Raw genomic sequence first — 14152 nt, forward strand, 5'->3', positions numbered from 1 at the left:
CAGAGTTAAGAACAAAATTATAGTATTTCTAATTGCTGTGAGTTTTCTGAATTGAGACAGCCTTCACAGGCTGCAGTAATCACAGCCTTCCTGCAGAGATTACCTCACACCACTCTGCAAGCGGGCACCATTCTCGCAATCCTTAAAGGGGAGCCTCCTTAAAGGATTGCAAGAAAAACATCTGCTTTCAGAATGTTGCATAGCAGCCTCTGGAGAAGGCCAAACGTCACACTGGCTGGGTGCATCTGTCAAAAGATGCAGAAAAACAGAACTGTTGCATACTCTAGGCCCTGGAGCCATCCAAGGCCTCCCACACATGACTGAGTAAGAAGTAGGCTAAAGGGTCCAGGGTCGTACCAGCTTCACAAACGCCAGTAAGCTCTGGAACTGGCTAGCACATAGCAGTTTCCACATGCCAGCGGCTCTGACTCTTCCTTGCCCTCCAAGGAAACTCGCCACTCTATTTAACAACTGCAATTGCATGCTCCAGGATTGCAGTTGTTGAATGGAATACCGTGTTTCCCTGAAAATAAGACCCTATCTTATATTTTTTTGAACCCTGAAATAAGCGCTTGGCCTTATTGCCATGCGCTCAAAAGCCGATTGGGCTTATTATCAGGGGTTATTTTGGGGAAAACAGGGTAGTCAGATGACATCTCACTTAATGACTTCACTCAGTGACTGAGATTCCAGGTGTAAATGTGGTCTTAAGTCAAGTATTACCTGTACTGCAGCAAGTTATTATCCTTGTGAATTTTTGAAGGAAGTTTAAAGTCTATTATCAATCTTTGTTGTGTTTCGGCATAATCTTAGGGTTCTGTTTAGTACAGAGCAACACACTGGCCATTGCGCTTTGTTCTTTCACTTTCAACAAGAGATTCCTTAAAGTTTTCCTCATTTCTAATGTTCTGAGCAGCAGCATATCTGAGGTGGTGATTGTTTCCCCCAGCAATCTTATTTCTATTTCTTCTAGATTTTCTCATGTTGATTTTGCATGTAATTAAATCAACTGACAGTAATTAAGCTTGGAACACTCCTTTTCCAATTCTGAACTGTTTAACTGATCTGTATTTCATTCTAATTGATGTTTCCTAGTCATGAAATAAATTCGATAGGCAAATGGGATGACTTAATACTGGTAGTCCTTGACTTACAATTCATTTCATGACCGTTTATAAAGTTACAACGGCACTGAAAAAAGTGATTTATGATCGTTTTTCACACTTACGACCTTTGTAGCATCCCCATGATCACATGATCAAAATTCAGATGCTTGACAATTAATCCATACTTATGACTGTTATGATCACATACCCAAGGTCATGTGATCATGATTTGCAACCTTTTGATAAGCAAAATTAAAGGGGAAGCCAGATTCACTTAACAACCTTATTATTATTAACTTATCAACTGCAGTGATTCACTTAACAAGAGGCAAGAGGTCGTAAAATGGGGCAAAACTCACTTAACAAATGTCTCACTTAACAACAAAAATTTTGGGCTCAATTGTCATAAGTCAAGGACTACCTGTATTATCTGAGGAACCATCTCACCCCAATGGGACTAGCCCACCCCACTCAAGACAGCAGAAGAGGCCTGCTATGGATCCCGTCTGCTAAGGAATTCCAGTGGGCAGGACCAAAGAAAAAGCCTTTTCCGCTGTGGTCCTGTGCCTGTGGAACACTCTACCACTGGAGGTCAGGACTGGTCCCATCCTTTTGGCCTTTCAGAAGGGTAATAAAACTTGGGTTTGCAATCAAGCAGGCAGGGAGTTGTGGACTTCAATTCCCAGAATTCCTCAGCCAGCAAAACAAAGCTGGCTGAGGAATTCTGGGAGTTGAAGTCTACAAGTCTTAAAGTTGCCAAGGTTGGAGACCCCTGTTCTATCGGGTAAGTTTTTTTCTTCTTTGGGGGCTTTAAAAAAAATAGTTAATTGGGGGTTTTTTTAGTTGTTCTTTTTTAGACCTAGCCATTTAAAGTTTAGGAAGTTTTAAATTTAGCTTTCATATAAAAATAAACATAAAATAAAATAATATTTGTGCAGCTTTCTGAGATTTAGTGTGTTTCTGTAGTGTTTCACTCTAACTACACAAACACACAAAATGTCACAAAGCTGTATGTGGAATTTTGTGTGTGTAAAGTGTGAAAGTTGGGTTTTTGGGCTTTTTGTGGCTGTGTGAGGTTCCTGCTTGTTGCAGGGGCCATTTTGGGTCTAGCACAGCTGCTTTTACATTGTGGGTGAGCCAGTTGTGTTGTGTTGTGTGTGTGTAAAGTGTGAAAGTTGTTTTTTTGGGCTTTTTGTGGCTGTGTGAGGTTCCTGCTTGTTGCAGGGGCCATTTTGGGTCTAGCACAGCTGCTTTTACATTGTGGGTGAGCCAGTTGATGTTTTTTAATTTTTATTTGGTGTGTGTTGGAAGAGGGGTAGTCTTATACGGCGAGTATAGCCCAAACCCTATATTTTAACAGGAAAAGTCAGGGGTCGTCTTATACGCCCAGTCGTCTTATACGCCGGAAAATACGGTATCCATAATCAAAGCCACAAGCAAACATAAATAAATATCTTTGGTTTTTCATTCTCCAGTGGATATCAGCTATGTGATGTCTGGTGCTTTGCCATTTCTGAATTCACCTTGTACATCTTGGTACTTGCTGCATGTACTATTGAAGTACAAACTGCAAAATCTTCAGCATTATTTCAGTTGTGAGAGAACTGCAATTGTTCAAGAGTTTGAGCTACTTCCTGCACAAATTATTTTATAAGATTTAAATTATAATATTTGTATTATTTTGCTCGCATTTAATCAATTGAGAGCAACTTTTTAATTTCACTTCCCAGACTGCCTCGTTCTAATTCAGTGATCTTAATACGCATCATTGATTTGGGCCATTTTTCTACATTTTTTTCATGTATCTACACTGTCTTTCTCTAGTCTAATAGATCGTTGGCCTTTTCTTGTCTTTTCTCAGCCCATCTTTGCATAAACAGTCCTTTGATTTATGTAACATGCTTAAATAATTCTTTTGTCCTTCTCATTCAGTTGTTATCCTCAATTCATTGGTGTTGTTTATTTAGATGTAATTTTTGGTCTTTTTCTCTGCAACTCAGCAGTTGGGCAAATTCTCCTGAGTTATCTATTGCCCTTTGTTTTCTTTCTACAGCTGTTCCTAACTTATCATCACAATCTACGTGTCTTATTTTGACTTTCACATGTGGCGTATTTTCGTTTCATTGTTAACAGCATCACACATTTCAATCTTCTATAGGAGAGCTCTTCAACTGCCACATCATCTGCATCTGTGATTGGAGCACAGAGGCCGCTGTTATTGGCTGGTTTGCTTTGGGTTCATTTGAGATCATTTTCTAACGTAGGGGGTACCTGAGCACTGGCTGTGATCCTCTTTTGCTAAACACTGGTGGCTATTCCATTTCTTTTGTGCTTTTCTCATCCAAAGCAGAAGATGCAAAGCTTTACTGGTGTGAAGGCAGGCGTTTCAGTCCATTCGTTTTGCTGATTCCCAAAACTAGTGTTCAGTTTCACATTTCTGCTCTGCAAACATCAAATTAGCCTTGGTTCATGGATCTGACATTCCATATACCAATGATACATGGGACTTTGGAGCATCAAACTTTCCTTTTGCTTCTAGATAGATCAGTAGCTTAACATCTTTTCAATCCAGCATCAATATTAGTCATGCTTGCCCTCTGTTCTTCCTCAGTAGCTGGTTGGACACCTTCTATCCAGTGGTGGGCTGCTGCTGGTTGTAACAACCAGTTCGCCCGTAATTGAAAATGTGAGCGTGTGCAGCATCAAAAAACCGGCGATTATATAGGATGTGATAGTGCCAGGGGCTAGCCATTGGTCGGAACTACCGGTTCACTCAAACCGGCAGCAGCCCACCACTGCTTCTATCCTGGGGGCTTATCTCCCAGCTTGTGTTGACTTATGATCACCCATTTGGCTCTCTTGGCAGAAATCTGGGGCTAGATACTTCCTTCCCCATTCCTTTTTTTTTTATTTATTTATTTTCCATAAATCTATGCTAGCTGCCAACTGCCTGAATTTTGATCACGTGACCTTGGGGATGCTGCAATGATGACAAGTGTGGACCACTGGTCATAAGTCACTTTTTTCATTGCCAGTGAACGGTCACTAAATGAATGGTCGTAAGTCAAGGATTACCTGTATGCACATAGGCACACCTTTATGAATAAGTGATATTAATAATACTGTCAGCAGCAAGGACCAGTTGCAACTTCAAGGACCAGTTGCACAGACTTCTACTTACCAAGAAACAACAAAACAAGGATGATTATAAGTACGACAAAGAAAGTGTTTCCATAAATCACAAGGAGCTGCACCAAACGGGACTTGAAGATTTTCTGCCACCTGTAGAAGAATATCCAACATTAAATAGGGGAGGGGGGAATGCACCCATCGGACTGCATTGCATGTTACAACATGGCTTAGCAAACGTTTTAGATATTGGCTGCTGCCTCCCAAATAACTTTTAAAAATGACTGAAATCTCATGATTATGACAATTATACTGCCAAGGAAAAAAGAGCAAAGGAGCAAAGGCATAACATGTGACCCATGCTTGATATATGTCAATTCATCACTTCTGACTCTGGTTGTTAAGCAGGACGTCACATGCTTACCATTTGCAACGTTCTGCCAGCTTCTCCATTGATTTCGCTTTTTGGAAGATGGGCTTGAAGGACCCAAAGGGCCATTGTGCGACCACAGAATACTATGGCCACCATCAATGCATGCCAACTGCCAAGCACCCAAATTGTGATGTGACCATGGGGACGTTGTCACAGCCATAGCTTCAAGGACCAGTTGTCTCCCTTTTTAGTGCAGTTATGACTTTGACCATCACTGAACAAATGGTTGGTAAGTGAGGACTACTTGCACTATGCATTCTTTTAAACTTGTAAGCCACTCATAGTCTTTTCTGAGTAAATAGTTAGTCCTCGACTTACGACCTGTCATTTAGTGACTGTTCACAGAATCACAACAGATCCCCAAAAAAGTATCTACAACCCAGATTTGAAGTTCCAACCATCTCCCCATGGTCATGAGACCGTATTTTGGGTGCTTGGCAACCAGCATAGATTTACGGCTATTTGCAGCACCCTGTGGTCACATGACCACAATCTATAGTTTTGCTGGACACTGGTGTGTATTTCTGGTTTCCACCCCAAAAAAAATCTCCCAGCAACAAGGGTTTGCTTAATACTTGCTGCAAAAAAGATGATAAAATCAGGCACAATTATGTGATGATCTACTTAATGACCATCATAGTTTACAACCATAATTGTGGGATAATTATGATCTTTCTTAGAAGACTGCCTGTAGCCTCAAAACCTAAGTAGCTAATTAATACAAACTTGAGCAACTCTTTACATTTAACACACAAGCATGTACAGGCCAATTATCCCAGCCTCATTCTGATTCTTGGCATTGGTTAAAAATATATTTTCCTGCCTGCTTTCTGCTATTAATTACTCTTACCCATCATCCCAAGATCCTTTTTCGGTATCATCCCTCTGCAATCCTCTGGAAACCAAGCTGAGTCTTGACCTACATTTTTGCATTTCTCGGCAGCCTAACCCATCATGGTTTCAGGGACCCATCCCACACTCACCCTCCTAGCTCCTCACCTTGTTGCTGAGATAAAGGGAATGCAGAGGAGAAACACAAGAAGGACTTCTGCATAGAGAAATGTGGCCACAGCTGCCCACTGGAGACTCATCATGGAAGTATGGGAAGGAAACGGCTCCAAGAAGAGCTGAGATTCACCACAAAACAGAACTTTGAGCTGAAAGGAAGGGAGGGGGAAAGGCTATTAGAATACAAAATGTACAATGTGCATATACCACGTTGCTCAGTTTCTGTTTGGGTGTTTTATCCTTGGGGAGGACAAGCTTCTGCCTTAGTGTATTCTTGGGTCTGAAGTGTGCACTTATGTTATGTTGGTTGAAACTCCTCATGAGGTATATGCAGTACAATGTAGTGAGCCATGTGCAGATCTGTACATTGGGGAAACAAAACAACCACTTCATAAACGCATGACACAACATAGGAGAACAAACACATCAGGACTAGATTCAGCAGTCCATCTGCATTTAAAAGACACAGGCCGCTCTTTTGAAGACAACAAAGTTCATACTTTGGACAGAGAGGATCGCTGGTTTGAAAAAGGGATTAAAGAGGTCTTCTATGTCAAAACTGAACACCCACCATCTTTCTCAACAGAGGGGAAGGGATACAACATCATCTATCTCCAATCTACAACACAGTCCTTTCAACGGTTCCAAGGCGGCTCCACACCAATTTGCTCCACTCAGGTGACCCTGATGACACAGAAAAACCTCCAGGTGACCTTAACGACCCACTAAAAGAATGCAAATGACGAGCTATCTGCAAGGAATATAAATCCTTCCATTCCCCACCATCCAGTCAGAGTTGAATCAGCTTCTTGGATGAGAAGTGAAATCTCTTCAAAGAAAAAGCAGAAAGTCTAGTTGCCTCTTTGGGACAGTCTGATGACTGCTCAGATAGTCCTCTCAGATCAAAGGTAGAAGATGCAAATGCTGTTCCCAGTAATGGCCACTCCCCCCCACCCCATCTCCTTTTTTCAGTAACAAAGTTCTCCAGGTATCTCTGTGAAGATCAATCTGTCAGATCAAGTTCTCTCTATAAACCACATGTGACAACGCCTGCCTAACTCTCACCAGGTGGATTCAAATAAGCGTTGCAGAGTGTTACACAGCTTCAGTGCTCCCATACCCCAGATACATTCGTTGCTGCTACTGATGAAATTAAGAAGTTAAAAAACTCCCAGATGCTGAACTACAACTCCCAGCAACCCCTGTAAGCGCTACCAATGAAAAGGAATCCTGGGAGATATAGTTCAGCACTATAGAAGAACTGGTTTGCAGTTCCTAAATTATAGTAATTTCTCTGCCTTTTTCCTACAGGTTTAAAATAACTATCAAGAATTAAAAGAATACCAATTTAAGAGATAAAAGAGATAGCAGAATGCATGCAAAACAAGTTATAAAATCAAAAAATAAACCCCCAGGAAAAAGAAATCTTGTGCCATAATGAAAATAACCTGAGGAAGAGAAATCATTTCTTTTGATCCAAGAGAAAATTGTACACATAAATGCCCCATGGCAAATAATGGGTTCCACAAAAAAGGTTATAAAATCAGATCTGGTAACAAGATGACCCACTTTACAACTCTTACTATTTGCAACTAAAAGGGGCAGGCTCCATTACAGTCATAAATTGAGGATTACTCGAATAGGATGAGAGTAAGATTTGTGCTTTAAAATTGCTGCTATCCTTCAAGAATTAGGAAAGCAAAAACAGTGCTACTTCTCAGATGGCAAGAATAATTTTTCCACAGTCAGAATACAAGCTTGAATCGGAAGCGGTTACCCCATATTTTGTGGCTTGATGTAGGCATAAGTCATCATTTCCCATTAAATTATCTTTTAAATATAAACAAAGATTGGAAATTGGATAGGTACCAAGGAAACTATCTGCAGATTTACACTTGTACACTTGTATACTACAACAGAGTCTCAGAATGACCATCTTTTCTATTTGTGCTGGTGTGTTAGATTCTATCTTCCATGAGTTGAGCACCTTAGGAAGGTGAATAACCCATAATCACAAATATTGAAACACAAAATATACTAAAGAAAAAGAAAGTAGGAGAAGGAAGACCTCACTGAGAGAACTACATTGTAAAAAATTCAATGCAGAGTCATATATTTGTCCCACAAAACTTATATGCACAAATTCGCTTTCTATTTGTGGATTTAGTAGAAATGTTAATCATGCATCTCAGGACCCTTTCTTACTGACCTCATCAAGAGAAAGCTATCCACACAAAAGTAGCAACTTTACAAAAAGAATATATGATTATATGCTATCTTTGTACAGGCTAATGATATTCCTTTTATTCATTTCACAGCTTGGTTTGAAATGAAAATTTATATGGCTGTTGAATTAATAAGTCATCTTATTTGGACTTCTGAGTTTGAAACACAAATGCAAGTAGTCCTTGCCTTACAACCAGTCATTTAACAACCCTTCCAAATTATAAATCTGGAATAGGTGCTTTATAGCCCATAAAGCACGCCTGGCTGTTATATTATGCCCCCCACCCCCAAACACATTACTGTATTTCAATGGCTTGGCAACCAGCTTGACTTTACAACCGGTTGCAGCATCCCATAGCCTTGTGACCATGATTTGCAGTGTTTTTTGCTGGTTTCCGGTAAAAAGCACACATTTGGAGTAATGGGTTTGCACTTATGACCATGTATTTGCTTAATTACGGCAGTGCTTTGCCTAACAATCATTGTAAAAATGTTGTAAAATTTTGTCCAGTCATGTAGGTGCCTTACAACCAGAATGACTTAGGACCCGAAATCTGGTCCAACTGCAGTCATAAGTCGAGGGCTACGCCTGTATGTCTGCGTTTGTGGGCATGTATTTAAGCTAGGTTGTAGAAATCAGCTGAATGGCAGCTCTCCTACATTTACTATAGAGCAGGGGTGTCAAACTCAAGGGTGCTTAGATCTGGCCCGCGGGGCCACACTGGAAATAGTGAAGGCCGGTCTGCAGTGCCTCTGCCAGCAAAAATGGAGCTCAGGGGGACGGCCAAGGAGGCCACAAATGGAGCCCGGGAGGCCGCATGCAGTCCCTCCAAGCTCCATTTTCCCTGGCAGAGGGGTGCAGGAGGCTGTCGCGGCCAAAAATGGAGCTTGGGGGCCCATATTCGCTGGCAGAGGGTGCAGGCCATAGGCGCCCCTGACATGAGTGATATCACACTGGCCACGCCCCCCACCCCGGGGTCAAACACAACCCTGATGCAACCCTCAATGAAATCAAGTTTGACACCCCTGCTATAGAGCATGAATGCAACAAGCTCACCCGCATCCATTTTTTGATCCTCATGCCACCCCAAGTAAACAAGAGTTTGGGTTTTTTGGAGTTTGGGGATAGGCCTTAGGGCAAAATGGATAATGAGGCTTAAGATTTCATCCATTAGGTCCCCCAAAAGTCCCCTTTGGACTGCAGCTCTTAAAAGAGCATGTCCATAAAACTAAAAAAAAACCAAAAAAACCTTTCAAGTACTAAATTATGCAGTCTCCAAGAAAGATCTGCAAATTGAGCAAGCAGAAAGGGAGATTAAAAGAGCACATGACTGCCAGGGACAGCTGAAGCATTGCAACACTTGCACAATTCCACTGAAACATTTGGTGCATCAACTGAGAGGGGAAAAAAAGAGGAAGAAATTTAAATCAGCATGTATTCCAGGCTGGGAGGCATGCTGTTCTTTCTCTGCACTGCCCACCTACTTTAAAGAAAACACTAGACCTATTTTTCTTTAAAAAGCTATTTCAGAGACAATTTGACAAAATAAATCCCACCTCTCACCCCCCACTCCCCCCCCCCAGACTGGAAGCCAACTCTTGTTAAAAGTTAGGTGCTAGCCCAAACTTCCCATATAAAGTGAGGAAAGCTGAATGCAAACCTCAGGAACTGGCATATGAAATACCTTCTTAATTCGATGGCATATGAAATACCTTCTTAATTCGATGGCATATGAAATACCTTCTTAATTCGATTCCCTAGGATTTTAATATTATGCCAGCGAGGAGTTCGCTTTCTCAAGAGCCCCATGACTGACAGCCAGGAGAACAAGTCAGACTACTACCACCTTTTTGGAATTCTCTTTGGAGACGGAGGAGATTGTAAGGCTTACAGGACAGGCCTATGCCTGTTAACACACTCCTTCGCAAATACGCACCCGCTCCGGCTCCATAGGGCCTCCTCAACGCATCTCACACCTACCCACCCACCCACCCTCTCGTTCGCGCAGCCTCCACCAGATTAATGGCCCCTTGCAATATTCGTCCAGCCTACCCCACCCACCCCCGTTCCTAAAATTTGCACTCAGGAAGGAGGGGGGGAAGGTAGGTTGCTTCCAGGATGAAAAAAGGAGGTGGAGAAAGCAAATTGCAGGCAAAACCGAATTGCATTCAGGTGTGTTACGGGAAGACGCCGCAGAAACGTGGGGATTTAAAATTAGGGGTGCTTCGACTACTCCTTGCAGGAGAGGCGTCCCGTCTTCCCCCATTCTTTCGAAAGACGGGGAAAGAAGAAAGCCATTTAAAAGCGGGAAAGCCTTCTTTTTAACATAATTTGGCTTTCTTTCCCGAATAACCAGCCTCGCTGTCCCTCCTTTCCCGCCCCCCTCTCCCCAGTCCTGCGGGAGGGACCCCGATACGTACCAACCAAGCCCCACAAACAGCTCGCGCTCGACCGCAGGCAGAAATCGAGAACGCTCGAAACCACGCCCCCCCGCTTTCGTTGGGCGTGGTCTGGGTGCGCTCTCCGCCCAATCGCGAAGCAGGTTTTCTAAAGACGAGGGGTGGGGGAGGGTAAAAGCCGAAGTTGCTCCGTCAGGGTCGCAGGCGTGGCTGCGTGTCGCAGTTTTCGACGTGTCTATTTTTTAAAAAATCGGGGGGGAGGGAAAAAGAGGGACGCTTCATAGGAAGTATGGGAGAGGTGAAGGAAGTAGCTGGGCTATGAAATGCGTCGGACTACAGTTCCCATAATCTCTAGCGAGGATGGCTCACGGTCCCGCCCTCACGGGGTTTAAAGCAGAGGTCTCCAACCTTGGCGACTTTACGGCTTGTGGACTTCAATTCCCAGAGTTCCTCAGCCAGCGGAGGTTCCTGAGCTTTGCTGGCTGAGGAATTCTGGGAGTTGAAGTCCACAAGTCGTAAAGTGGGCAAGGTTGGAGAGCCCTGGTTTAAAGGAATTGCTAGCGTGCGGAAGCTCTAATGGCTTGGTCGCTTTGCTCTTGTTTTTCTTCAAAAGGGCTGAGCGAATTCCCTATTTTCCTTTTTCCAGACAAAAGTATCCTTTTCGCTCACTCACTATTATTATTTTTTTTATTGTTTAGGATCCTCCTTCCTTGCCTTTTATTCATTGCTCCCGTTTCCTTTCTTAGATGCATTAAAGTGCTTTTGGAGGAACGACTTGTAGAATTGCCAACTCAAGAGCGGCGTTCGGCTACAGCTTAATAGAACAACGATGCACCCTTGATTGTTTCCGTTCTCATGCACATCCCGATTGGAGTTACGCAGATATAAAGTGCCTGGTTCTGCTTTATGGCTTTTGCAGCACAAGGTGTGGAGCAAAAGCCATAAGTCTCGTTTTAGTTGACGTTCTGAACTTCTGCATTTTTTCTCTTAACCACTAGAAAACCACTAGATTTAACACGAACTGTTTTTTTCTGTTGTGCTCTTGACACATAGGTCAGTATCCAAGCTGCAACAGGAAATAAATTAGGAAGAAATTATGATACTGCAGTATGTTGTTTTTTCCCCATCTCTGGTTCCTGCCCCCCTGCTCAGAACCAAAATCCCGTTTGACTCTTTAAAGGGACTAATGAGGACGGGAGAAATAATAAAATGGCACATTTTGGCAGTGGTTTGCTCTCCAAGCTTGTTTCAATTTAGTTTCTGAATGTTTAATTACGAGAAGCAGGATTTTCTTGTCCTATTCTCCTTAGCTTATAAAAAAAACCCAGCTACAAATATTTTCTGTTATTTCAAAATGGCACATTATTCACATATAGGCCAATAATACCTTGCATGTCTATTTCCATAATTTGGATGGGTGGGGTGGGATTACTTAATTATGCTTGAGGTCTCAGTATGATGGTTACAAGTGTCTCCTGTGTTAAACAGATGATATTCTTTTAAAGACCAAAAGGATTTTCTTTTCTGAGAAGCAATTACAGCCCACCACCCCCATCCCCACCCCCACCTGTCAAATTGGCACTGGAAGTTAAATTGTGCAGCTCTAATTTATTAATGTATTTACTAGTAGAATGCTGACAAAAAGGCCAGGTTGCTAGAGGTTGTTCAATGAAAGCGACTTCAGGTTCCTGTTTGCAGCAGATGGCAGCACTCAACATAAGTTCAAAAGGAACAGAAACAGATTCACAACGTTTTCTTCAATGGGAGGCTGGGATGAGGTGTAGAAGCCAAGTCACATGTTGAAGACCCTAATATCGGTAGGAACTATATAAGTTTCTTTGGGAAGAGATGAGCACTTCTGTGTCTAGTATATAACACATGGACAATAGTGCCTCATGCTCTGCCCTCTTCCATTGGCATCATAGCAACCAATTTTAGATATACAGTGGGAAAGCCCACATAGTGTTCAAGATTAGAACTGGGGAGACCTAGTTGTAGCCCACCCTCAGCCACTGGATGTTTTGGGGACTGAGATTCTCTCTTAGCGTGTCCTACCTTGCAGGGTTATCCCTGTAGGGAAAAGTACAAAAAATAACTATACACTTCAGTTCTTGCAAGAAAGCTGGGTTATAAATCTAAAAGTAAAAACAGCTCCAGGAACTGCAGCTTCAGGGCAACAGTTGCTATAGTCTGCACAATCACTTAACTTTTAGATGATGCTGTATCAAATAGTATCAGGATAACCAAGCTTGGCAATCACTCAATTTAAAAACACACCTGGAAAAAAACAAGCCATGTATTCATAGATAAAATATTAATCAGGCTGTGATTTCTTTGCAAACCTATTGGCGAGTCTTTCTTCAAAACTATTTTGCCCTCTGGCTTTTGGTTATATAAGGATCCTAAGTATATAATAGCCTAAGTATCGATACAACTGTTTGATGAAATACATTGAGTTATGAAATCCCTTTTTTGGAGCCAGAAAAACACTAGCAGCTGTGTTGTAAATGATATATTAAAATACAGTATCAGAAATCATTACATACTTTGAAATAACAGATTTTTCTCCTGGAATTTGAAGTGAGATGAATGAAATGGCTTCAGAGCGGTGCTGCTCATATGAGTTTTTGTGGACTGTTATTTGTTCCTGAGATTCCACAGTGATAACAATCAAAGTAGATCCTACTTTTAGTTTAGTTTAGTTTAGTTTATTTGATTTGTATACCGCCCTACTCCCGAAGGACTCAGGGCGGTGAACAGCCAACAATAAAATACATAAATACACAAAATTTAAAAACCCAATAAAATCAGATTAAATTATTTGGCCCAGACAAATTAAAATACCCCAATAATTTAAAAACAGATTAAAATTTACATATTTAAAAGGAAGAGATTAGGCCAAGCCTGCTTGATGGAATAAAAAGGTCTTCACAGCACGGCGGAAGGAGCACAGATCCGGGATCCTCCGTATCTCCGGGGGGAGCTCATTCCAGATGGTAGGTGCCCCCACAGAGAAGGCTCTCCCCCTAGGGGCCGCCAGTCGACACTGTTTGGCTGACGGCACCCGGAGGAGTCCCTCTCTATGAGAGCGTACTGGCCGGTGGGAGGCTATTGGTGGTAGTAGGCGGTCCCGTAAATAACCAGGCCCTAAGCCATGGAGCGCTTTAAAGGTGGTAACCAAAACCTTGAAGCGCACCCAGAAGACCACCGGGAGCCAGTGCAGCTCGCGCAGGAGAGGTGTTACATGGGAGCGCCATGTCGCTCCCATTACCACCCGCGCGGCCACACTCTGCGCCAGTTGGAGCCTCCGGGTGCTCCTCAAGGGGAGCCCCATGTAGAGAGCATTACAATAGTCCAGGCGGGAGGTGACGAGGGCATGAGTGACCGTGCGTAACGAGTCCCGATCCAGAAAGGGACGCAACTGGCGAATCAGGCGAACCTGATAAAAAATCCTCCCGGTCACGGCCGTCAAGTGCTCTTCTAAAGACAGCCGTGAATCCAGGAGGACGCCCAAGTTGCGAGCCCTCTCCGTGGGGGCCAATGATTCGCCCCCAATAGTCAGTGATGGCGTTTTAATCTCTTTTAATTGTTTTGAACTCTCCGATTCATTTAGTCAAATTATTCCTAAAGCTTTTTGGAAGTTGCCTCTTGCAAATAACTGAGTCAGCCACCAGCACTCAATCAACAACCAAAAAACCCTATTCCTCCCACACAAGTTTCCTTTTTGTGTCCCTTCTTGTAGCTCTGATGAAGTCACACCTTCATTGTAGTTGTTCAGACGATATTTGAGTCTCGGTGTAGGGACAACAACAGTTTCTGCCTTCTGTTAACTCTTCGTGGGTTCGATGTA

At 42.6% G+C, this 14152-nt stretch overlaps 1 protein-coding gene across 1 annotated transcript in view; it reads right to left on the minus strand.

Moving 5' to 3' along the window:
- BCAP31 (B cell receptor associated protein 31) overlaps nt 1-10639 on the minus strand; it is a 50663-nt gene extending 40024 nt beyond the window's left edge. The window contains exons 1-3 of the mRNA XM_034434179.2: nt 10324-10639; nt 5668-5825; nt 4288-4388 (exon numbers count right to left, since the gene is read on the minus strand). Of these exons, the coding sequence (XP_034290070.1) occupies nt 4288-4388; nt 5668-5762 (196 nt within the window). The 5' untranslated portion in view covers nt 5763-5825; nt 10324-10639. The remainder of the gene's footprint in view (nt 1-4287; nt 4389-5667; nt 5826-10323) is intronic.
- Between the last annotated feature and the right edge of the window lie 3513 nt (nt 10640-14152).

Source organism: Pantherophis guttatus, chromosome 2 (genome assembly GCF_059756535.1).
Source record: "Pantherophis guttatus breed Tessera chromosome 2, ASM5975653v1, whole genome shotgun sequence".
Classification (NCBI taxonomy): domain Eukaryota; kingdom Metazoa; phylum Chordata; class Lepidosauria; order Squamata; family Colubridae; genus Pantherophis; species Pantherophis guttatus.